Genomic DNA, 26,101 nt, shown 5'->3' on the forward strand with positions numbered 1-26,101 from the left:
TGGCAAATTATGCCAGCTCTCATTTCAAGCTTCCGGCTTCTTTCCATGACTCGATCAGAAAGGCCTCCTCTAGCTTTTTTTGGGGAGGTGAGGAGGAGACTCAGAAGATTCACTGGATGTCTTGGCAGTGCCTGTGTAGGCCAAAGTCTAGAAGAGGGTTGGGTCTCAAGGATTCAAAAATTCAGAATAGAGCTTTGCTAGCAAAAGTTGCTTGGCGGTTATGGACGTCCCCGGATGCGAAATGGGCAAGATTTCTTAAGTCTATTTATTACCCTCACTGTGATTTCTTGCAAGCGTAGGTTGGTAGTCGCCCCTCTTAGGGCTGGAGGAGTATTCTTGTGGGTCGTGATGTGCTTTTGGAGGGTTTAGTGTGGAAGATTGGAAATGGGTCGAAGATTGATATTTGGGAAGACAAATGGATCCCAGCCCTCCCAAATTTCAAACTACAGTCCTCTAAACCAAATGATTGCACCCTTTCTATTGTTGGAGATCTTATTGATCCGGTTTCTCGCAAGTTGAGGTTGAGTTTACTCAATTCGGTTTTCCAACCGGCTGAAGTAGAGGCCATTTCTCAGATTCCCCTCTCCTTGTTTGCTGGAGAGGATAAGCAATGCTGGGCAGCTTCAAAGAATGGTTATTTTTCAGTGAAATCGGCCTATCGCATGCTGGCGAGGAAGGAGGAGGAAGCTAGTTGGGCCAAGGCCTCTTCTTCTAGATCTCGAATATGGGAGCATATTGATGATTCAGTGTGGAACAGGATCTGGGCTATCCAAACTTTGCCGAAGGTTAGGAGTTTCCTCTGGAGAGCGGCTAATGAAGCTTTGGCCATAGGTAGCGGTCCTCAAGCTAGACAAGTACGTGTTGATCCGAGCTGTGGGAGGTGGGGTGCTCCTAGTGAATCAGGTGATCATATCCTGTTAGACTGTCCTTTTGCCCGATGTGTGTGGTTTGGTTCTTCTCTTCAGTTCTCCCCTCCCAGTGTTGATCCGAGGCTGGCTAGTTGGTTAAAAGGGTGGGAAGTCTAGTTTCGACAGGATAAGAGGGTGGCTCGCAAATCCCTCTCCAAGGCATCTTTTATTTGTTGGTATTTGTGGCGAGCCCGTAATGACTTAACTTTTAGTGGGAAGGAGTGGATTCCTATGGAGGTTATACAGGTAGCGAATAAGGCATTTTTGGAGTTCTCCTCTGCTAATCCGGTTCTTGGTACCATCCCTTCTGTTGCTTCTTTCGACTGCTCTCACCTTAGCAAATGGGTCCCCCCTCCTGTCGGAGTCATTAAGGTTAACAACGATGCTACTTTGCCTACTGATAAGACTAAGGGAGGGGTAGGCGTGATTTTCAGAGACCATTCTGGTTCCCCTTGCTTGGCTCGCTCCATTCCTTCTCGTTTTGGTTGTATTATTTAGAGTGAAATTCTAGCTATCAGTTGTGCCTTGACTTCAGCTTTGGAGTTGGGAATTGATAATATCTTGGTCGAAACTGATAGCCTGGATGCGTTTCTCATGGTTGAAGGGAAGAAGACCCCTTCGTGGGAGGTGGAAGACTTAGTTGCTGATGTGGAACGGCTGGTCCCATCCTTCTCCTCTGTAGTTTTTTCTTGTGTTCCTAGGGCTATGAATATGGTTGCAGATGCCCTAGCTAGGAAGGCCCTGTCTCTTGTGTGTGTGACGGATTGGCCATATTCCATTCGGTGGCTTCATGAGCTTTGAGCAAATAAAGTCACTAGTTCTACCCATTCTCCTTCTCAGTAAACTTCCTCCTTACCAAAAAAAAAAAAAAAGAACTGTTTAGTATACGTACTGGCCTGGATATTGCAAATAGTATGGGGTTGCAGATTAAAGAAGTGTGGTGTTCCAATCAGCAGATCACTGATGTTCTTCCATCTCCAACCAATTCTCCTTGGCCTTGGCACCTTATAAACGACATAATCTATATTGCTGATATATCTCAAGATATATGTTTTGACAAACAAGGAGATTCTTTTTGTATACCCTTAGCTACCAATCTAGCTAGGTATGCTCAGTCTAAAAACATTGTTTATTATTCAGTTCCGAAGTAATATATTTTGTTTGTTTCCTATAAAAAAGAAAGCATAACATGTCCATTTTGTCTTGAATTTTATATATAAGGGGAAAGTGAAAATAAAAAAAATAAAGGAAGAGCTTGGGGTGGGGGGGCACGATGGAGAAAGGAAAGTGAGATGATTTTTCTTAATATTTCTTTGTTTCATTGAATTTTAAAATTGGGAAAAGCATTACTTCACCATGTGGTGAAATTGTAGGTGCATCAGTGGCCATTAATGTTTGTCCCCTATTTACAAATGATCGAAATAACCCATCAACTACTATGCGATATCTTCTAATCAACACCGATCGAACGCCTCAATCAAGAGAGGGCTGAAGAAAGACTCAGACCTTTAAAAGTTGTCACTTATCACAAAGTGTATCAAAAAAATTAATTTTTTTTTGTTAAGAGGGAATTTATTGAATAGGATAATCATGTGTACATCCTAAAGCTTCAAACATACAAAGTCTTGAGAGCCAAGAAATGGAATGTGGCCATTCTATCCTACAAATGATGGACAATGCTTCCTGGCCAAGGCATTTGCTACATAAGTCGTAGCCCTTGGAATACACAAAAAAGAAATGGATTGAAAGGGTGATAGAAGAGATCTAATAACCTGTAGTACAGCTATAACCTCCAATGGTGGGAGTTTTGAGGGATCATTGATCAGTTCAATGACCTCCTTGTTATCCGTTTCGACTTCAGCGAGTGAAGTCGGATTCCAATGTCTGATAGATTACACTTATAATTGCAAGACATTCCCCTTGGATTGGAGAATCAAAATGATATGGCATTGATATAGCTTGCGCAAGGCGTCCCTCATAGTCTCTAAAAACAAAAGCCAATCCTCCCTTCGCATGGCCCTGTGGAATAGCAACACCACAACTAGCTTTCATAACACTAAAACGAGGTGTCTTCCAATTGTCACGCAAAACATTAGGCATAGGTGTTGAAGCTGAAACACGATTCACAGTAGTAGAACCATATATAGAGAATTCATTGAAGGCCTTTTCTGCTAAAAGATAACTTCTAACGACGACCACTCTTTGACGTTAAATACCAAGTCATTCCTTGCACGCCATAGGTACCAACAAATAAAGGAAGCTCTTGAAAGAGATTGGCGGGCAAGCTTCTTATCAGAACGGAATAGAGCATCCCATCCCTTCAGCCAGTCGACAATTAAAGGTTCCTTATCTGAAGGAGGCGAATAAGAGAGGCTGCTTCCAAACCATACCAATTTTGCAAAGCTATAGCCCAATAGGATATGGTTTGTACTTTCTTTCTCAACACCACATCGTCGACAAGAGTGATCTATTGGCACCTTTCTAGTAAATAAAACTTCACCAATGGCCAATCCCACAGGAACGCCATATGAAATTTTTTATTTTTGAAAGGTGTCCATTGCCCAGATTCGCTTCCATATTACAACATGGATATTCTCCCATGCATGTGATCTTGAAGTCAAAACTCTAGATGTAGACAATATTTCACCTTCATTGGACAAAAAAAATCAATTTATGGCTAGTATAGATGGTAAGTAAAAGGTTAAATATTATTAGATTAATTTTTTTTCTCTTTACTGAAGGCTAGGTGTCTTTTCATGCAAGAAAGACAAGCGTTTTCTTAATAGAAGAAAGATAAAAAGATGTATAGTAAAACATACATATGTCAGGCTCATGGTTTGAGGAATCGATAAAGGATCAGATGATCCGTATCAATATCAGTGGAGATCGATACGAATTCCTGGCCGATCCCACATCGGTGGATTGGTATGGACAAGGATAAAAATGTAAAAATATTTATAATTTTTTGAAGAAAACAGGGATAAGCTTGACTGATTCGGACTGAATACTAACCGATCCGAATTGGTATCGACATAGACGATAGTGATGCCAATATCGATTACTAAAACCTTGGTCAGAATTTGAGGAAAATATCATTTTCAACCAAAATTGCCTCTATATCCCACCTATTTAGACCAAGTGGGGAGGCTAATCATCTAAATTCCAATCCAACTTTAACATAAAGTTAGATTATCCTCTGACCAAGTGTGAAGCTTTTGTTCCCATCTAATCTGTAGTTATCAATCTTTTTCCCTTATTTATATTAAAAGTTGACTTTAAAACACATATAAAAAACTTTATTTAACTTTAGGCCCTTTGAGTCCTTATTTGTTCATTGTGGCCATGGAGGTTCTATCCAGGTTGTTCACTGCTTATCAGGATCTTAATCTTTTCAAAGGGGTGAAGGTGGCTAGAACAGTCCCAGAAATTTCTCATCTTCTGTTTGCCGATGATATCTTTATTTTTTGTAAGGCCACTTCTGAGGACCTTCTGACAATTAAGGCCATTTTGGACCTTTTTTCTGATTTATCCGGTCAAGATATTAATTTTTTCAAGAGTGGTATTCATTTTAGTAGGAATGTTTCATCCTTGGACAAGGCTAACTTGTGTTCGGTTTTAGGCATCAAGGAAATGTCTAAGGATGCCATCTATTTGGGTACTAACCTTTTCCATGGCAGATCCAAAGTTAAAGAGCTTGACAGTGTGGTGCAAAGGATTCAGAACAAACTATCATCCTGGAAATCTAAGTTCCTTTCATTTGCAGGACGCTCTGTTTTAATCAAATCGATTTTAGCCTTTACTCCTGCTTATCTTATGAATTGTTTTGAGTTCCCCATTAAGATCTGTAGATCCATTGATTCTATTTATCTTAATTTCTGGCTTGGCAACTATGGGGCTCAGAAAAAACCTGTTTTTATTGCTTGGGACAGAATGTGCAATTCTAAATCTCTTGGGGGGCTTGGATTTCGTAAGGCTGAACATCATAATAAGGCTTTGTTAATGAAACTGGGATGGAGATTACTTACTGATCAGTCTGCTTTGTGGGCTAGAGTCCTAAAATTAAGCCCGTTATTTTCCAAAATTCTCCTTGTTTGATCCCAAAACGATTTCTAAAAATGGATCCTGGACTTGGAATAACATCAGACATACTATCCCATCTTTGAAGAAGATTGTGGTCAAGAAAATAGGTAATGGGAAATTGACCTTTTGTTGAACTGATCCATGGATTCCATCTCTCCCAGAACGTTCTATTCCACTTCCAAATACTATTGGTTTGCCTGATAAGATTGATAAATTTATTTCTAACTCTGAGTGGAACTCTTGCCTACTTAACTCTACCGTCCCTATGGATGTCTCCTTACACATTCATAAAATAAATATATCTGCTTTTGATGATAGTTGGTGGTGCCCCATGTCTAAGACTGGTAAATTCACCACTAAACTTGCTGCAAGATCCTTGTCTTCTCTAAATCCACCCTTTAATCCTTTGCTTTCCACTTAGTGGAAGTTCTTTTGGGAAATGAAATTACATCCCAAGTTTAAATTGTTTTTCTGACGTGTGTTTAATGCAGGTCTCCCAATCAAGGCTACTTCACACAATTGGCTTTCGATCGAACCATATTGTGCTCGTTGTGGAAAATGTGTCGAATCATACTGGCACTTATTCCTTTCGTGTGACTGGGTTAAACATATTTGGGCTGCTGGTCTGTTGGGTTTGAAAACTGAATTTTTGTCTCACCCATCTCTGGAAAATTTCTATCTCTCTATGATGGTCAAGTTGGATAAACATTCCCTTTCTTGGTTCTTTGGGGTCTTCATTATTACTTGTTACTTTATTTGGTCCGCTCGTAACAAGGTGGTCTATGGACATGAAAAACCGGATCCAATTTGGGTTATGAAAAATATTGAACGATGGTTAGCAGACTTGGAATTATCCCCCCCCCCTTTTGCTCATCCCCCCTGATGTATCTGACCAACCTGAGGAGGTGCCTCAGTTATCTACTTTTTCTCACTTACCTAATTTTAAATTTCACGTTTTAATATGTGCAGGATTTCAAATCCCAGGATCAAGTAAAGCAGGATGGGCTTATCTTTTTTTGACAGATGGCAAGTTTAAATTGTTTGCTACAAGCTCGATCAAATCTTCCCTCAATTTGGAGCTAGAACTATGTTGTATTCGTACAGGGCTTGTTCATGCCTCCAGTTTGGGGTTGAAGATAAAAGAAGTATGGTGTTCGAATCAACAGATCTCCGATCTTCTTCCATCTCCAAACATTGATCCTTGGCCGTGGCATCTCCTTCAGTACCTATTATATATCAGCTCAGTAGCCCAGGACCTGGACCTCAAGTTTAGAACGATAGGAGATCCTTTGTGTTCTGCAGTAGTTTCTAATTTGGCCATTAAAGCCCTGGACTCTCTCTTGTATATTCCTTCTTTTAATTTATCTATTTTCGTTCTCATTAAAAAAAAAACCTTTAGGGGAAAAGTTCTCTATGGGGTAGTGTACCACCCACGTCATACATAGTGGTGGGTGAAGTGACCATCGCAAAAATTCACATCCCATGATGCTTTCATGTGTACTTTCATTGGTCCCCACACGCACGCAAGGGCCACACTCCCCCATTACCGTATCACTAAGTAGTGTTCATAATTTAGAAGTCTTGCAATTAAAAATTTCTAAATAAAATATGTTTGAGAGAGAGAGGATGTGGAGAAGCCTTGCAATTCAAAAGTTCTAAATAAATTATGTTTGAGAGAGAGAGAGAGGATGTGGATCACCAAGCATGCTTCACAACATGGTGATAGATTGACAACCCTTATATGTTAGGGATTTGGGTAGAACTCATCTTCAAACAATTTTTTCTGCCTCCGCGTTGACCTCAATAATGTGACATTTATCGAGATCACACCAGATTCCTATGCCTTGGGTTTGCCCCAAGTCTAGCTCAGATACCACTTGTTAGAGACTTGGGTATATTTTATCCTCAAAAGCTAGCCATTAAGGAAAGGGTACCCAAGTACCTATAAATCCCCCTTCCCAATATTCTCCATTCATATCCGATGTGAGACTCTTTTTTCTGCCTTTCGCGTGGAACTGCAACATTATAATCACTGAATTTCTGTTAGGGTTTAGGGTTTAAGCACAAGGTTGCTTAAAGCAATATACCCTGCATATAAAATTTGGAATAAACAGGTTGCTGCCTCCAGCTAGTATTTATAGGAAAGAATAGGGTTTTAGGTTAGATGAGTTTTATCTAGTGAGGCCCACCACAGCCTGATTCCTTATTCAAGTAGACTTATATTAGAACATATAATAGGGTCATAGAATATACCTAACAATTTCAACAATAACCAATGGCATTGGGAAAATTTTACTGTCACCATGAGATCATCATTCTCACACCGTAAAATATTTAGAATGATTTTGATTTGTTTGATATGAAACTTCAACTTTTAATACAACATCTGACATTTGTTTGATTGAACTCAAATTCATTTGGGTTAATCATACAAATCACATTAGCTCTGAACTAGTGAACCAACCAGTTTTTTGCTGCTTTTATTTTTTTATTGGGGAAATGTTCTCTTTTGGGGGAATGGTGTAACCCCTGCACCTAGACACATGCGGGCGAAATGACCACCCGCTCCCATAAAAGGTGGTAATGACCGCCTTGTTCATGCTGCCGCACGTTTTCCCATTGGCTCCCATGCATGGGCAGGGGTCACACTCCCCAATAGAAAACTCTTACCCTTTTTTTATTTATTTACTGTATAAAAAATGTTGAATCAAGTCAGACCAAATCAGCAAACTGAGCACATCCATAGTTTTGGTCCCTAATCTGGTCTAATAATTGTGCTTTAGGATGTCACAATTTCTTGGGTATTTTATTTCCTTTGATAAATTTTGTTAATTATTTTATATATAGTATATTTATTTATTTATGAATAAAAAAATCATGATTGTGCTTCTTCACTGAGAACAAAATAAGCTTGTAAGGCTTAGACACCACATCTTGATGCTTACCATTTATATACAAAGGTCATTTGTTAGAATGTCCCCTCTTATGCTTACACTTAGAATTTGATTCTAATTGTTATCTCTAGATAGAATAATCTATGATGATGGATTTTTGTACTCATTAGAAGAAAAAAAATTTAGTTGAACCTAAACTTTGGACTAGGGCTAAAAATAAAATCAACTCTCAAGTCTTGCCTGATTACGGTGGGCTCAAACTTAGTTTACCTGATTCATTTAAGCCTTAGAAGAAAAAATTGCCTCTATATCCCACCTATTTAGACCAAGTGGGGAGGCTAATTATCTAAATTCCATTCCAACTTTAACATAAAGTTGGATTACCCTCTGAACAGGTGAGAAGCTTTTGTTTCCATCTAATCTGTAGTTATCAATCTTTTTCCCTTATTTATATTAGAAGTTGATTTTAAAACATACATAAAAAACTTTATTTAACTTTAGGAGAAAAGTTCTCTGTGGGGTAGTGCACCACCCACGTCATACATAGTGGTGGGTGAAATGATCATCACGTGAAAATCCACATCCCATGATGCTTTCATATGCACTTTCATTGGTCCCCACACGCACGCAAGGGCCACACTCCCCCATTGCCATATCACTAAGTAGCATTCATAATTTAGCAGTCTTGCAATTAAAAAATTCTAAATAATATATGTTTGAGAGAGAGAGAGAGAGAATCTGGAGAAGCCTTGCAATTCAAAAGTTCTAAATAAATTATGTTTGAGAGAGAGAGAGAGGATGTGGATCACCAAGCATGCTTCACAACATGGTGGCAGATTGACAACCCTTATATGTTAGGGACTTGGGTAGAACTCATCTTCAAACAATTTTTTCTGCCTCCACATTGACCTCAATAATGTGAGATTTATCGAGATCACACCAGATTCCTATGCCTTGGTTTTGCCCCAAGTCTGGCTCACATACCACTTGTTAGAGACTTGGGTATATTTTATCCTCAAAAGCTAGCCATTAAGGAAAGGGTACCCAAGTACCTATAAATCTCTCCCCAACATTCTCCATTCATATCAGATGTGAGATTCTTTTTTCTGCCTTTCGCGTGGAACTCCAACAATATTATCGCTGAATTTCTATTAGGGTTTAGGGTTTAAGCAAAAGGTTGCTGAAAGCAATACACCCTGCATATCAAGTTTGGAATAAACAGGTTGCTGCCTCCAGCTAATATTTATAGGAAAGACTAGGGTTTTAGGTTAGATGTTTTTTATCCAGTGGGACCCACCACAGCCTGATTCCTTATTCAAGTAGACTTATATTAGAACATATAATAGGGTTATAGAATATACCTAACAATTTCAACAGTAACCAATGACATTGGGAAAATTTTGCTGTCACCATGAGATCATCATTCTCACACCGTAAAATATTTAGAATGATTTTGATTTGTTTGATACAAAACTTCAACTTTTAATACAACATCTGATATTTGTTTGATTGAACTCAAATTCATTTGGGTTAATCATACAAATCACATCTGATTGATCAGCTCTGAACTAGTGAAACAACCAGTTTTTTGCTACTTCTATTTTTTTATTGGAGAAATGTTCTCTGTTGGGGAATGGTGTAACCCCTACACCTAGACACATGGGGATGAAATGACCACCCGCTCCCATGAAAGGTGGTAATAATCGCCTTATTGATGTAGTTGCACGTTTTCCTATTGGCTCCTATGCATGGGCAGGGGTCACACTCCCCAATAAAAGAAAACTCTTACCCTGTTTTATGTATTTACTGTATAAAAAATGTTGAATCAAGACAGACCAAATCAGCAAACTGAGCACATCTATAGTTTTGGTCCCTAATCTGTCTAATAGATGTCACAATTTCTTGGGTATGTATTTGCTTTGATAAATTTTGTTAACTATTTTATATATGGTATATTTATTTATTTATGAATTAAAAAATCATGATTGTGCTTCTTCACCGATAACAAAATAAGCTTGCAAGGCTTAGACACCACATCTTGATGCTTACCACATATATACAAAGGTCATTTGTTAGAATGTCCCCTCTTATGCTTACATTTAGAATTTGATTCTAATTGTTATCTCTAAATAGAATAATCTATGAGGATGGATTTTTGTACTCATTAGAAAAAGAATTTTAGTTGAGCCTAAACTTTGGACTAGGGCTAAAAATAAACTCAACTCTCAAGTCTTACCTGATTATGATGAGCTCAAACTTATTTTACCTGATTCATTTACACCTTAGAAGATTAAATTTCAAGAAAATTTCTCAATTTTATTAATATTTTAAAAATATATGGCTCTAATAAAAAGAGGGGGGTTATGATTACTCCATTGCAACCTAGTGATCGTAAAGAAACAACCTTTTTGTGAGGTGGGGTTAAGGCTGCATTCATATAAACCTCCTTAGACCCGTGTCCAATATCTACCGAGATTGATACCAATCTGGATCGGTTTGTATCGGTCTAGATCAGATAGATTCACCCTTGCTTTCTTTAAAAAAAAAAAATTTAGATTTTTTTTTACAAATTTACTCTTGTTCCGTACCGATCCACTAATATAGGAATGGTAAAGAACCAGTATCAATCTCCACTCTCTACCGATATCAATATGAATCGACTGATCCAGCCAATCTGATACCGATTCCTCAAACCATGGTGTCGAGAGCCTCGTGTGGTGGATGCGCCCTTATAATAACTAGAATTCAATGTACATTATAAGAAAAAAAGTGATTTTTGAATATGGATCTAAGAACACCAATGCCGAATCCGACCTGCCACAACCCGACTCCGAACTGGCCTACTGTCCTTTATAATGTCTCTTTCCTTGAAAAGGAAATCCTTACCACTAATTTGAGCCAAACAGTTCTCGGCCCACGAATCGAATTATTGACTTCGTTAGTCCTATCAGTTAAGAAAAGCCATTTTCCATGTTGCCACGTGTATTGGTCTCGACTATTGAGCATCTTGAGTCCCCCCAACAACCTTGAGAGTTGAGGCCGGCTTGAGTTATGAGATATTTTTCTTTCTTTGCTTCCTTAAACACTCTTTCCTTCTCTTCTCTATAAAAGAACAAAGCTCATATCCTCTCTATCAATCCAAGAAATCTGAAATCTGAGACCTTCCTTCCAAGCTTTAGCAGCAAACCCGGCCATCTCTCTCAATTCCCATTCTCTCCTTAGAGGAGACAGGGGAAAGAACCAATTCTGATGAGTGAAGCAACCTTTCATCTCATAGAAATGGTAGTAGAGTCAAGGTTATGGCTGACATGGATGGAAGTCGCACCAGCTCTTTTCATCTCTCCACAGAAATCCTCTAATTCCCCGAGGTTGGAGACGATCGCCGAGGAGGAAGTAGTACTGGATGATATTGAAGAAGATGCACAGTAATGGGTCTCCCTTTTCTTTCTTTTATCTCAATTATTACAGAGATTAAGGGATAGGGTTTAGTGTGGCCAGACCTTTTTTCTTCTTAAGAATAATGGAGATGCACTAAAATCATTCAGTTTGTAACTCATATATATATATCTTTGAAACATAGTTAATTTTTTGTTTGTATTTTTGTTTTGGGAAATCTCTCTCTCTCTCTCTCTGCTAAATAAATAGTTTCTGCAATTGTTGTTTTGATGGAGATGCCATTAATTCCTTGATGCTTTCAAATAGTTGACCTAGCATGTAATGAAATCGATTCTCAAGTCTGGCCTGATTATGGTGCACTCAAACTTTTTTACTTGATTCGTTTAAGATCCATTTGTTTCTAAAAACCACTAATAAAGAATAAATTTTCAAGAATATTCTATGGTTGGAAAATCCTTTTCAAAACTTGATGACTCGGGTGAGTCATGTTTTTTTTTTTAATATATATTTGTTTTCTTAATATTTTCCTTCTTCTCTTTTTCTGCCATGGTTGCTTCACAAGTGAAAAGGAACAAAAAGAAGGTTAATATTGAAGAAAAGGAACAAAAATTGTAGGGTTTTGTTTAGTTGTAAATCAAACTTATGTTATGAATAGTATATGACCAACAAAAAATAAAAAAAACTAAACTTGGTGAAATTCACATGACTTGGATAAAAACACAAAGTCAGTGAAAACTCGGACCGACTCTGAGTCTAGCTTCTTGACTCTTGACCAAATTTTATGTTTGTTTTACTCGACACAACTGATTCGTTGTCATCTAAAACAAACTTCCTTATGCTAGGGACTTGGGTAGAACCCATCCTTAAAAGCCAGCCTTTTAAGAGGAGGGTGCCCAAGTCCTTATAAGCCTCCTCAACAGGTTATTCATAACCAATGTGGGATTATTGCTCTCGCGTAGAACTCCAATAATCTCCCTTCCACGGGAGGCATAGGTGCCCAAGCTTTGATACCATTTGTTAGGGATTTGGGTAGATCTCATCCTTAAAAACGAGCCTTTAAGGAGAGGGTACCCAAACCCTTATAAGTCTCCACACCGAGTTATTCATATCTAATGTGGGATTATTGCTCTAGCTTGGAACGCCAACACCTTGCAGTAGTTGTCATTAAATTTTCAAAATAGCTAAAGACAAAGCTTTGAGAACAATCGCAAGAAATGCCAATCCGACCACTTACCACACCTTTCACTTCCCTAAAACCATGATCAATAACATAGAAATAAACTTGAAGCCAAAGACCCAACAACTGATGAAGATGTCTTCTTAACTTTCTTGCTCAATAATCTCTTGTTCAACAACCCTTAATAAAAAATCTACAAGTGAAGGAATTGGACCCGATTACGCAACGGATTCGGATCCGGTCTGGTATTGCACCTTTGCATTCAAATTTGAGAAAACCTTAACGAATTATACGGGAAATATTACGTTACCTTAGAACCGCAAGTGAAGTTCCTCCTCCAGATAGTAGTTCTTCCTCACCTGAACAACGAAGGGGATTGAAGTGTGCTACACCTTGACTCTTCAATCTAGTGCACTATCATGATCAAAACTTTCACCAAAGTTAGGATTCCAAATCCCAAAACCCTTACACCACTCACCACTCAAGAGAGAGAGAGAGAGAGAGAGAGAGAGAGGAGGCTGGAAAATTCGGTCCAGTCTCCTCCCTCTCTTTCTCTTAAAGAGTGAAGCCCTATTAGGGCTCTAGTGATGCACAATAGTCAGTTTCCTAAACCGTACTTGCCTCTTTGCGCTGCACGATGTTCAGTCTTCTAAACTGAACCTCTTACTTTGGTGATTGATAGAATTCTGAAGAATTGCGCACAAAATCTTGCTTCTAAATTGGGAAGAGAAAGAATCTAAAAGGGATATTTCATCTCTTCTGATTATGGCCGACAATTTAATCTAATTAAAGTATATCTCATTGTCACAATTAAAGAGAAAATTAACCTATACTTATTTCCCAATAAATGTCGTGCACAATTAAACTCCTTTAATTTGCATGTAGGACCCTGCACTAAACAATACATCATAATGACCTATAGGGCATGTAATTATTTATTCAAACAAATTCGGGTTTGATGGACACATATTTTCAACAACGAGAATGTTAAAGTCCCATTAGATTATGATCAATAATCACGATTAACCCTTACAAGAAGAAAAGAGTATTGCACCAAGAAATAGCAACGAAGTCAACTTGTATACTTGTAGTTTGCTTAGTACTATATATTTAGATATTGCCACCAAAATATTATCATCAACAACCTTGCTATAATGAAGAATAACTCCCTTTTTTTCCCTACTTGGCGAGTGGTTTCTCTTGTTTGCTTAGAAATATATTCTTATTAAACATTTTACCAAAAAGAAAAAAAAAAAAAAAAAAAAAAAACATCTTAATGACCTCCAAGAACATGAATCCTTCCTACTCACATGGATGAGTGATTTGTTGCTCCTAGAAAGAATTGGTTAACAGTCGATGTCCCTGTGAAGATTGATAGAACGGGTATCAAATTCCACCATAGAGAAGGAGATATATACAGATTTTGTTAATTTATATTTAGCAAGATCTAACAAGAAAAAGAGTAACACAAAATATTATACATTAACATCAGAGAAAATCAAATTGAGTTTGGACACTAATAAATGAAAGCAACTGGAAGGATGTGTTTTGGTAAATAGATCTATAAGTTGATGCACTAATGGAATGAAAGAAAAGTGAGAGTACCGTGAGGTAGAGATGACGAATAAAATGACAATCTATTTCAATTTACTTGGTGCGTTCATAAAATACATCATTGTGAACAATTTAAACAACATTCTAGTTGTCATAATATATAGGGAACGGAGTTGAGAAAGAGACACCCATATCCTGAAGAAGCTAGTGAAGCCAAATAAGTTCAGATGTTGCATGAGCAAGAGCATGATACATGGCTCCGGTGCTAGCGAGCAATAAGACTTTATTTCTTACTACGCCAATAAATAAGAGAATTGTCAAGGTAGAAGCAATGACCTATTGTAAAACGTTGATCAATAGCATCAGTTGCCTACTTGGCATCATAATAGACCCTCAGCTCAAAAAAGGAGTCGAAGGAGTATTGTAAGCCATAGAAGAGAGTGCCTTTGATGTATCAAAGAATCTGATGAACATCTACAAAAAAAAATTGAGTGGATCGTGTGACAATCATCAAGTCCTAATCACCTATCCAAGTGGCCTAATAGCCACCGACCTGTTGTTACAACACAGATACTCTACGGCGCAGCTGTCCGGAGTGGCGCAGATTGGGCCGCGTGCGCAATGACCACCTTACCCCCACTCGGACAAGGCGTTTGGGCAAGGGTAAGATGGTCTTTGTGCACGGGGCTCAGTCTACGCCGCTCAGGCCACTATGGGTAGCACGCTGTAGAGGATCTGGATCCCCTATTGTTAACTAGTTGCCCAATTCGAGAATATGTTCTTATCCAACAATTACCATATAATGGTAATCGAGGTTACAATTACAATAGCAATGTAAGAAGTGAGAATTGAATTGATTCCCTTGACTTGCGTCTTGGGTTTTCCTTTATTTATAATCACTGTAGAAACTGTTTACACATAACAATATTCACATGCACCCATGTGCTTTTCCAAAGACGGTTATGCCAAGTGGCAATAACTTAACAAACAGTATCAAACATCTAAGCACTACGTCACTCCTCTAACATCCCCCTGCAAACTCAAGATTCCTTGGCGAAGATTGAGTTTGGACCGAAAGTGTGCAAACCGGGCTGATGAGAGACTTTTTGTTAATATGTCAGCCAACTGATCAACTGTAGACACAAAACAAACCCGTAATGCATTCTTCGCAAGCAAATCACGAACATAGTGATAATCAATCTCAATGTGTTTCGTTCGGGCATGAAACACGGGGTTCGCCGTGAGAAATGTTGCACTAATATTGTCACACCATAGAGTTGGTGGAGATGATAGAGGAACTCCCAACTCCCCAAGAAGAGATTGAATCAAAGTCAATTCGGTGGTAGCTAGGGCTAAGGCCTGATATTCACTCTCGGTACTTGAGCGGGCCACGGTAGGTTGCTTGCGAGACTGCCATGAGATGAGGTTGGAGCTCAAAAATATTAAGTATCCACCAGTAGACTTTCTATCATCTGGGCAACTGGCCCAGTCAACATCCGTATAGCCCGTTAAAACTGATGATGAAGAGCGAAATAGCTGAAGCCCATGTAAGATTGTTCCTTTCAAATAGCGAAGGACCCGCTTGACTGCTAGCCAATGTTCATCCGTGGGTGCAGCAAGGAACTGACACAGCTTATTGACTGTGTATGAGATGTCTGGGTGAGTCAATGTAGCATATTGTAACGCACCAACTAAGCTTCTATACTCTGTTGGATCGGATAATAATTTACCCGATTGTCGTGAAAGAGACGTGGAAGATGCCATCGGAGTAGCAATGGGCTTGGCACCTAACATATTTGCACGTTGGAGAAGCCCATAGATGTACTTTTGTTGAGAGAGTAAAAGCCCATCAGAGTTTGGAATCAACTCAATACCCAAGAAATAACGTGCCGTGCCAAGGTCTTTAAGGGCAAATTCAGTTGCCAAGGTGTCCAATAATATCTGAATTTCTGTAGAAGATGGATTGGTGACAATAATATCGTCCACATATATGAGGAAATAGATAGGGCCCGTAGTAGAGTGCTTGATGAATAGGGAAGTATCAGTTTTGGACCCAACAAAGCCCAACTGTAACAAGTAAGTACTCAGCCTTTTAAACCAGGCCCGTGGGGCCTGTTTCAAGCCATACAACGAACGTTGGAGTTTGCAAACATAGTTGGGAAATCGAGTATCCTTATACCCGGGCGGTTGAGCCATGTAGATGTCCTCGGAGAGATAACCATGGAGAAAAGCATTAGTAACATCAAGTTGGCGTAAGGGCCAGCCTTGTGACACCGCCAGAGCCATTCGAAAGGTGGTGGGTTTAACCACCGGACTAAACGTCTCAGAATAATCCAAACCATGTTCTTGGGTGTACCCCTTAGCCACTAAACGGGCCTTATACCGATCAAGTGTGCCATCTGATTTATATTTAACTCTAAAAATCCATTTGCACCCAATTATATGACGATGTGTAGGTGGTGGGACAAGAGACCACGTCCCATTTGAAACTAACGCATTGTATTCAACATCCATGGCTTTCCTCTATTCAGCACTTTTGGATGCTTGTGTATAACAAGTGGGTTCCACAATTGGAGAAATAGAAGCTACTAGAGCCATGGATATGGGATGTTTAGTAGCCTGAAAACTCTTTGGTACTTTAGTAATGCGAGTGCCATCTTGACTTCGAGTAACCATAGGATGAGTGCGCCCCACATAGGTGGGCCCTGCTGGTAACACAGGTCCAGAAGAACTTGTAGCACTATCATGGGTTGGGCTCAAGGAGCCACTCGATGCTGGCTAGGTAGAACTCGAAACAGACCCATCATGGGCCATAGGGAACACCAGAGAGGAAATAGGCCTTATGGGCTCAGAAGTAGATGGAGATGGCTGCAATGTTGGACGCAGCCCAAAGTGTGGTGGAAACGATGGCCAGAAATTCAGAGTTGAAGTTGTAGAATGGTGTTCAGTTGGATAGCCAGGGAATGTATTTTCATCAAACACCACATTCCTGGAAATGATAATTTTCTTGGAGATGGGATCAAAACATTTGTACCCCTTATGACTTGGGTTGTAACCAAGAAACAAACATTGCACCGATCTATACTCCATCTTGTGACGATTAAAAGGGTGTAATAAGGGATAGCAGGCACAACCGAAAGCTTTGAAAAAATGATAATCCGGATGACGGCCATAAACTTTGCAGAACGGTGAATTGAACCCAAGAATTACAGTAGGGAAACGATTTATTATATACATTGTAGTACCAAAGGCATGACTCCAAAAGCATAAAGGCAAGCCACAGTGAGCAAGAAGAGATAATCCCATTTCAACAATATGCCTATGTTTCCTCTCAACAGCACCATTCTGCTCAGAGGTGTGTGGGCATGATAATCTGTGTGCAATCCCACACTTGGATAAGAACTGGGAAAACCCACGATACTCACCTCCCCAGTCTGATTGAAAGTTTATAATTGAACACCCAAACTGATTTTTAACTAATGCCTTAAAAGTTTGAAATGCAGTGAGTGTATCAGACTTGTTGGAGAGAAGATATAACTAAGAAAATCGAGTAAAGTCATCCACAAACACCACATAATAGCGATAACCATCCACAGACAATAATGGTGCTGGTCCCCAGAGATCTGAGTATACTAACTGGAATGGACCAGTTGTAGTAGTAGATGAGGACTTAAATGGCAGTTTATGAGCTTTGCCCAACTGACAGTGGCTACATATTGAATCTTGTTTCAAATGGACAAATGGTAGACTATGGGTAGAAAGAACCTTGCACACCACCATGTGCAAAGCATGTCCAAGACGCTTGTGCCATAGAGCTTCAGAACAACGAACTATAGAGTAGCTGGCTGGAGATGAAGTAAAATCAGAAGAAGAAGACACAGTAGGTAGACGAAGCTGATATAATCCATCACTGATTGGGCCGGTTAGCAGGGTACTCCCTGACCAGTGATCCTTGATGCAAAAGAAATTGGGATGAAATTCAAAGTAACAAGAATTGTCTTGAGTAAATTGATGAACAGAAAGTAAATTGTGCGTCATACGAGGAACATGAAGAATGTTGTTCATACGAAAAATTTTAGAACCAGCAGAGAAATTGGAGGAACCAAAATGTTGGATGGACAAACTTGTGCCATTATCGATGCGAACAGAGTCTGCTCCGATGTATTCACTGGCGGATTGAACGGTGTTCATGTCTGGAGTAATATGATGTGTCGCTCCGGTGTCTGGATACCATGCCTGATGAACGCCCTGGAAGCCAGTGAAATTTGCCTGAGGTGAATCCATGGTGAAGCGTGAATAGCAAAATCTTGCACAGTGACCCAGGCGATTGCAGATCTGGCAAGGTGTATTGTATTGACCAGATAAGTTGTTCTCGTTTCGAGAGCCTTTATCGAAGCCACCACAAAAACCAGTCGAGCCGTGATATCCACGACCACCACGTTCATGATCGCGATCACATGATCCACCGCGATAGCCACGATTGTATCGATTCAAGCTAGAATCATTTTGCCGTGACAGCAGGGAACGATCTTTGGGTGCAGCAAGGGATGAATTTGAAGAATCAACCCCTAGAGAAGCACTTGCTACATGAGCAGAGGAATTTGTAAGATCTGGGAGAACGGAGACATTGCGAATCTCCTCACTGAGTAATAAGCCGTGAAGATCCTTCATCTTGATCGGCGATTCACGAGTTGTCACAGAGGTGACAAACGAGGAATAGTCAGATCCAAGTCCTCCAAGGGTGAATAGAACCAAATCTTCATCAGAGACCGATTTTGAAACAAGTGCAAGTTCATCGGCAACGCGTTTGATGCTCAAAAGATAATCAGCCATTGAATCTGAACCTTTCTTTATGCTGTGCAAATTCATCCTCAACTGCATCACACGAGCTAGGGAATGAGATGCATAGGCCGAGGCAAGTGTAGACCAGACTTCAAAGGAGGTCTCAAGACCAACAACCTAAGAGTGCACACTCTCAGTTAGCGACGACAAAATCTAGCTAAGAAGGAGTTGATCTTACTTCTGCCAGACGAGAAAATCCATATTCGCAACTGGACAATCAGAAGTTGGAGAAACCACAAACTCTGCTAGACATCGAGACAAACCATCAACAAAACCTAGTAGCCCTGAACTATGTAAAAGTGGAAGAAACTGAGATCTCCAGACAACATAATTGGGGGATGAAAGTTTAATGGATAGAAAATGGTGAATGTTTGAGAAAGACAGAGAGTTTTCATTCGAGCCAGCAAAAGAGAGATCAGAGGAAGAAGACGGAGACACCATGGCTGAAAGAAAAAGAAAAGCTTCAAGAAACAGAGTAAAGCAAAAAGGCAAAAAAATGAACGAGGAAGCGACTTGCTCTGGATACCATGTAAGAAGTGAGAAATGAATTGATTCCCTTGACTTGTGTCTTGGATTTTCCTTTGTTTATAATCACTGTAGAAACTGTTTACACATAACAATATTCACATGCACCCATGTGCTTTTCCAAAGACTGTTATGCCAAGTGGCAGTAACTTAACAAACAGTAACAAACATCTAAGCACTACGTCACTCCTCTAACAAGTAACAAGTAGAAGTATAATAATTAATAACAATCATTTTTTTCCAACTAAATTATTACTAGGGTGTAAGTGTGTAACCGAGCTGGTCTGGGCTGGGCCAGAATTTTGAAAATCAAGACCTAACCTAGGATCCTAGGGCTCAGCCCAGGCCCGATTAGGTCCAAGATAAATGGATCTTTATCACCTCCAATTCTGACACCGCTCCAATTCCTCCAATACCTCTCCCGATGGTCGCCACATGTCCAAAACTAATCCTACGGTCAAATTTTAAAAGATAACATTTTACTTTTCCCAAAATTCACTTTTAAAATTAAGGATAATTTTAATATTATTTTTACACAATAAAATTGAAAAAATAGTTTTTAACCAAAATATGTATATATTAATGTATTAAATCAATTGTATATATTAAATATAAATTATGATATTAATTCATTCCCTTACGTTTACCATCCGGTAGTTTGAATTTATTACGTCTACCACCTCTGTAAATTAATTAATTATGTTCGTACCCCTAAGTGCTAACTCTGTTAGTTTTAAATAGAAAAGATAGTTTTGCCCTTCTATATTTCCTATTAATTTGAAAAGTCAATTTTACCCTTCCTATTCTCTATTATTAAACTAACCCTGGATCCATATCTTCTCCGGCGACGGCCAACCCTTGATCCAACAAGTAACTTCCGCTTCTTCGTCTTCCTCTACTTCTTCTTCTTCTTCTTCTTCTTCCTCTTCTTCCTCTTCTTCATCCAAATCCAGTAATAATAACACAACACAATTAATCTTGATTCTTGATTCGATTTATTAATTCCAAAGCAAACCTGAAGCTGCTGTCGTCGGCGCCCTTGTGACTGCAACCCCATAGCCATGATTCCCTGTTGTCCCTTTCCTCGTCCCACTAATCTGCCACTGCAGCTTCCCCTCCAGTGCAATCGCCTATTGCAACCCCCTTCGTCTCAATTGGCTTTTTCTTTAGTTCTATTCGATCAAAGAACAAATGGGTTCAAGAGGTAAATCCCACTGATCTTGTTGCCCACAAATAATTTTGGCTTCTCCACACAAAGGGAGAGATGGGAGACATTACTGCAGAAGGCAATATAGGTATATGGATTGATCGAGCCAAGAAGATGTATGCTAATAATCTATTTCAAGCATTGAAAGGAGTTATTACAAGATTATCTAAGCTAGAGAGCAGTACTCTTCCCCTATCTACAATGCTCTTAACCAACTGCATAGTGTTCTCCATCACAACAACATTCGCCAGTGGTATATTCTCCCTTAGATAGAATAATTTTAAAATGGGTTAAATACACGTATCCCCCTATAATGCACCCAATATTCCTCATGCCCCCCTAAGGTTTTGACAAGTCCACACGCACCCCCTGAAAATTCCACGTACCACCCCTACTTTACCCCCTAAAGCCATTTAAGTCCAAACTGTTAACTTTAGGCGTTAAATGCTAAAAAAAAATGTATTGACCAAGTACCCTTTCTTCTAATCACCCCTGTAATTTGAAAATATTGGGTGCATTATAGGGGGTACATGTATTCAACAAAAAATCTGTTGTTGAGCAAACTCTTGATGGAAAAACTCGTTAGAAGTTTGTACAAGTCAATTACAGCTAACATGTGCCATTTTATCTCCCATGAACTATTTATACCAATGGAATCTGAGAATAACTACAGAGATGGCTGATTACTTGGTAAAAAGGTGGCTATGCATCCTAGGATGCGACCTGGGAATGATACACCCTTGTAAGCAATTCTCTTAGTTTTCTTCTTGGGTGTTGTAAACTTTTTAGATGGTGTTAGATCTTTGGATCTGGATCCTCTACTTCCGAGCTGCCCCTACTTTCGTGTGCCCCACACACAACAAGGCAAAAAAGACTGCCTTACCCTCGTTGGGGCAAGGCACTTGGGTAGGGGTAAGGCGGTCTTTTTATCACCTTGCTGTGTTTGGGGCTTACAGGGTAGTACGAGCAGCTCGGTAGCAGAGGGATGCCACCCTAGATCTTTTAGTTTGTTTCCTTGGCTTTAGTACTGCATTTGTTCCTTCATTAATAATTACTAAAAAATAAATGAAAATAATATGAAACTTGTTGTTGCAGAAGAATCATTTGTTCTGGGAATTTTCATCAGTAGTAGTTACTGTCAATATCAAAAGACATTGTTATACCCAAATATAACTATCCAATTAAATCATGCTACAACATCGGAGCATTGTAACCTATCAACGATGAAAATCCAACAGATCACTTCCATGCCCGCTCCAATAAAGAGTCTACCAAGAACGGTACAACATGCCACGTAAGTGTGAGTTAATCCTTCCTTATACCACTTTACTCCTATAAGGAAACTATAAGAGTAGCACCCACGATTCTTATCAATCAGGGATTATACTCCTAACCATTGTCGACTGGTAGAACTCTCGAGTTGTTCCAAAGCATGTTCGACAACAACTATCTTCTCTGTCTCAACCCAGTCAAGGACGATATCATTCACTTCCTAGGTAAATTCAAGTTGTTCGGTGAGATCCTCCACCCGGTTATAAGCTTTGTATAAATCAGTCTCATTATCCGCAAGACGCTCCTCCACTTTTCTCAACTTCTTCTCCAAGGATCTTGCATAGGCTAGCAGAGGATCAAAGCACATCCTACAGTCGTCCAACTGCACTTCCAACTCCGCTATCCATAAGGCAGATTCGCGAGAAATCGTGTTAGCGTTGGGCTGCTGAGTAAGGGGTGCGGAAGGAACCTAAGCCAATTACACAAGGGTTTGGCAAAACTTTCCAAACAACAATTAGAAAACCCAAAAGGTTTTCCATTCCAGAAAGATGTTTACAACGATCGGCAAGTGCCAATCAGCAAAAAAAAGGAGAGAAGAAGAGGCAAATAGCGGTAAAACTACAAATCATTTTATTCGGTGACCTCTTTGCCTTGGTCACCACCTTCCTCCTCTGATTCCTCACCACTCTCCTCCACCTCGCCACTGACCTCTGGGTCCTCATCGACTTCCTTTATGCCAGCGGCTGGAACCCCTTCAGCAACTGGTGAACACATGGGGACTTGGTCAGCGTAAAGAGCCCTTTAATCGGAATAGTCAAAGTTAGGGATCCAAGCTAGAATGTATGTCCATGCCTCCACCTTGCTCTTGATGTAGAGAGCCATGCCAGCACTTGCAGTGTCTACATTAAAGGCTTCAAAGGCCTTGTAGTCCTCCATAGCTCGAGCAGCTATGGAAGAATTCACCACCTCTGCAGCCTTCACTGAGTCCTCGAGCTAGGCCATGCACTTCTTGGTAGCCCCCCTTGCCATGTGCTCTTTCGCCAGCTTGGTCGCTACCCCTTCTAACTTGGATTTCTCAATACCCTGGTTAGACTCCAACTCCTTGACCCAAGATTCCTCTATCTTGAGCCGCTCGAAAAACACCTTGACTTAGTCCTCCAATTGGTTGACATCAAGTTTTGGAGTTCAAGTTCAATCTCCTTCCTGTCGGTCTTAGAGATCACGAGCTCAGAGCGCACGGTGTCCCTTTCACCCTCGGCTTCAGTGATAGAGCCTTTTAGATCCTCTGCCTCTTGCACCAGTACCACATATGTGGAGTTGAATTTGTCAATCAAATCAAAGGCCTGGGATGCACAGGCAACGAGCTGCAGCCAAGGAGGAATTAGAAAACCAATAAACCGTGATGAATGATAAAAAAGAATGCAAAAATAAGGTAACCCATGCGGTGTAGACTCTTCCATGTTTAGCAACCACCATGAGAGGATTTCGCTTCAGATCCTCCCAATCGGACGGAAGGACACAGCCCTTTGTCCACTTCACCCCCTCCCCGGTATGCCAAAAAATGCTATCTCTTACAGAGAGTCCTTAGTCAGGAATAGCGAGAGCAGGCGCATCGATCGGCAGGTCATTTTCTTGATCCTCGAGGGGAAGAAGGATGTCTCCCAGACCACCTTCGCTAGCAGATGGAGCTATGGGAGGATTCGCGGCTAGGTGGAGGGCATCATTTGGGGGAGGATCGATCAGAGCACCGATCGGATCAGTCAATGACGGCTCCACATCCACTGTCTCTTCCTCTCAATGAACACTTGTCAGGTCCCCAACTAGTAAATCTGTGATTGCACCAACAGATGACGCAACCCGAAAAGCACAAGCCGAGGAACGACTCGCTCTCTGGGAGGTAGATCCCTCAATCCTCTTCCTCTTCTTTGCTTGTTGAGCTTTGGGCCGGGGAGGGGCCTTGGACCAAACGGCTAAGCTCGCCACAACATTGGGTACAGACCGAGGAACATGACGAGCATAGTGAACATTTAGGGCAGCCTAGATATCCGCATCGTTGAATTGCACTAAAAAGACAGAAGTAAAAGGGTTAGTCAATTAGATAACGATTTTAAGGCGACAAAAAGAAAAATGCAAAGCTAACCAGGACTAAACCCATGACGGAATAGAAGCCCCTCGTTTGTTAAGTCAAAAACTTCGAACGGAGGTGCTGCTTTCATCAGGCGAAGGGTTATGACTAAGGGGAATCTTGGCGTTCACTACCTTGATCACGGGCTCACGCCAGATGTTCCCGATCAAAAGACCCTCCAACCCATAGGCAAAAAAGAACTGGTTTTTCCACCCCTAGACCGAGGTGTTGAACCCAACAACATGATGACCAGAACGTTGGCTTAGGCTATACCATCCCCTCCCTTGCTGGGATTGGAGACGGTAGAGATGATTAAAAAGCAAAAAGGAGAGGGGAGGGTCCAGGTTCATGACAAGAAGCATGAATCCTAAGACACTTTGCCAAGATTTAGGGATGATCTGGATGGGGGCTACCTATAAATGGTCTAACAACTCACCTAAGAAACCCTGAATGGCATCCTCAATCGAAAATCTCAAACCCTTGAACAGACACATCTCTCCCTCTGATAGAGTACAGGCATACTCCGCAGATTCCCCAGACCTAGGGAGCTTAATTGAGAACGACACTGGAAGATAGGTCATACCTATCCCTATAATTCGACAAATCCCTTTCCTCGAAGAAGCTGAGATAGTCCAAGGCCACCCAGGGAACATTAGTGGCAAGCACGGCACCAATCCCCCTGGTGGCCCCAGGCACAAGCCGCACAACCAGGCCTGGTGCGCCTACAACTACCGCGCTCCTTGAGGAGGGCAGAACCTCCCTAAACTCAAGAATTACAGCCTCCGGATCTCGAGGAAGGATTAAACCCCCGCCAGGGTACGTCAATCTATTGGCAGAGGCTATCACAGTCACATGTGAAGGGTAGTATACACGAAGAATATGATGGGAAGAAGAGGAGGAAGATGAGGAAGAAGTCATCTACACCAAGATAAAAGCGAAACAGAAACATAAAATTATAGAAACTGAAAGAGGAGTGATGGAAATCTTACTGGTTGAGTTTGTAGAGAAAGGTGGGCGACGCGAAAAGCTTGACAAAGCCTAGAGGAACCCTAGCACATGGGACTCAGACACAATGAAGGCCACCCTAGAAGCGCAAAGAGTTGTAGAACTTGGAGAAAAAACACAGAAAAAGCAAAGGAAAAGAGAACGAAGCAGAAGAGGGTTTTAAAAGGAAAGTAAAACGGAGAAGGTAAGGCATGGAGCAATAAATGCACCATAAAATTTGCACCCACGAAATGAACAAATGCACGCGTGAACGGATGGATATCAAAATTAAAAAGACACCTTTTCGTTCTCCTACTCCAAGCAGCGCACCTGAGGACGTGGCATATGTCAATTAGCCCAAGTAAGCGCATATGCGTTCGTACTGACGGCTTCGACGACATTGAAGTGATAGGTACCATAACTTCGTAACATCTAGACTGACAATCAGGACCCACAGCATACTCAGCCATAGCAGTGTGACACTTGGACTGCCAGTTTTTACAAGAACTATAACCCCAAGGAACAAGGAAAGAAAGTCACCACTCGGCCAAAAACAAAAGTGTGACACTTGGGCAGAAGTACTACTAATGTCGTCGCACGATCATGATTGTCTACTGTACTATCACTCAGTCAACAGTGCTAGCAACGAAGTCGCTTAATCAAGAGCGTTGATGACAAAGCCATTCGGTCGAGGGTGTCAGTGAAAATTCCCTACTACTAAAACAAACCTAAAAAAATTTCAAATCCAAAAAAATTCATTAAAATGGGAAAGCACCATGAGAAGGCTGTAGATATTGAATTTTGTCACTCCAAAACATCTCCCTCCCTACTGCTTGTAATTGGACCCCAAAATATTCCCCAAGATTTTGCATTGCGAAAAATGAACATTTTCCTTTGTAATGACTAGGAGGGCCAAACATTGTCAGAATGGGTTGGAACTCTTCGAATAGAATTTTTTTTATTGATTTTAAAGCATGTACTATTATTTTATGCGAATCCTGTATTGTTTGGCCACCATGTCATTAAACCCTAATTATGTGGACCCCGCCTGCATTGGGACATAGGTTTGATTGTGTCCCTGGCCAAATCTGTGGTGGAACATTCAAAATGATTTCCCTTTATATGTGGATTGTCGAG

At 40.4% G+C, this 26,101-nt stretch overlaps 1 protein-coding gene across 1 annotated transcript; it reads left to right on the forward strand.

The window, feature by feature from the left end:
- Nucleotides 1-4,250: 4,250 nt before the first annotated feature.
- LOC122648135 lies at nt 4,251-5,003 on the forward strand. The gene has a single exon (XM_043841385.1). It carries the CDS (start codon nt 4,251-4,253, stop codon nt 5,001-5,003), a length of 753 nt encoding a protein of 250 aa, XP_043697320.1.
- Nucleotides 5,004-26,101: the final 21,098 nt, after the last annotated feature.

Source organism: Telopea speciosissima, unplaced genomic scaffold (genome assembly GCF_018873765.1).
Source record: "Telopea speciosissima isolate NSW1024214 ecotype Mountain lineage unplaced genomic scaffold, Tspe_v1 Tspe_v1.0500, whole genome shotgun sequence".
Lineage (NCBI taxonomy): Eukaryota > Viridiplantae > Streptophyta > Magnoliopsida > Proteales > Proteaceae > Telopea > Telopea speciosissima.

What these genes read in the sequence shown, in the direction of transcription:
- LOC122648135 (XM_043841385.1), top strand. Translation starts at nt 4,251, where the DNA reads ATGGAGGTTCTATCCAGGTTGTTCACTGCTTATCAGGATCTTAATCTT.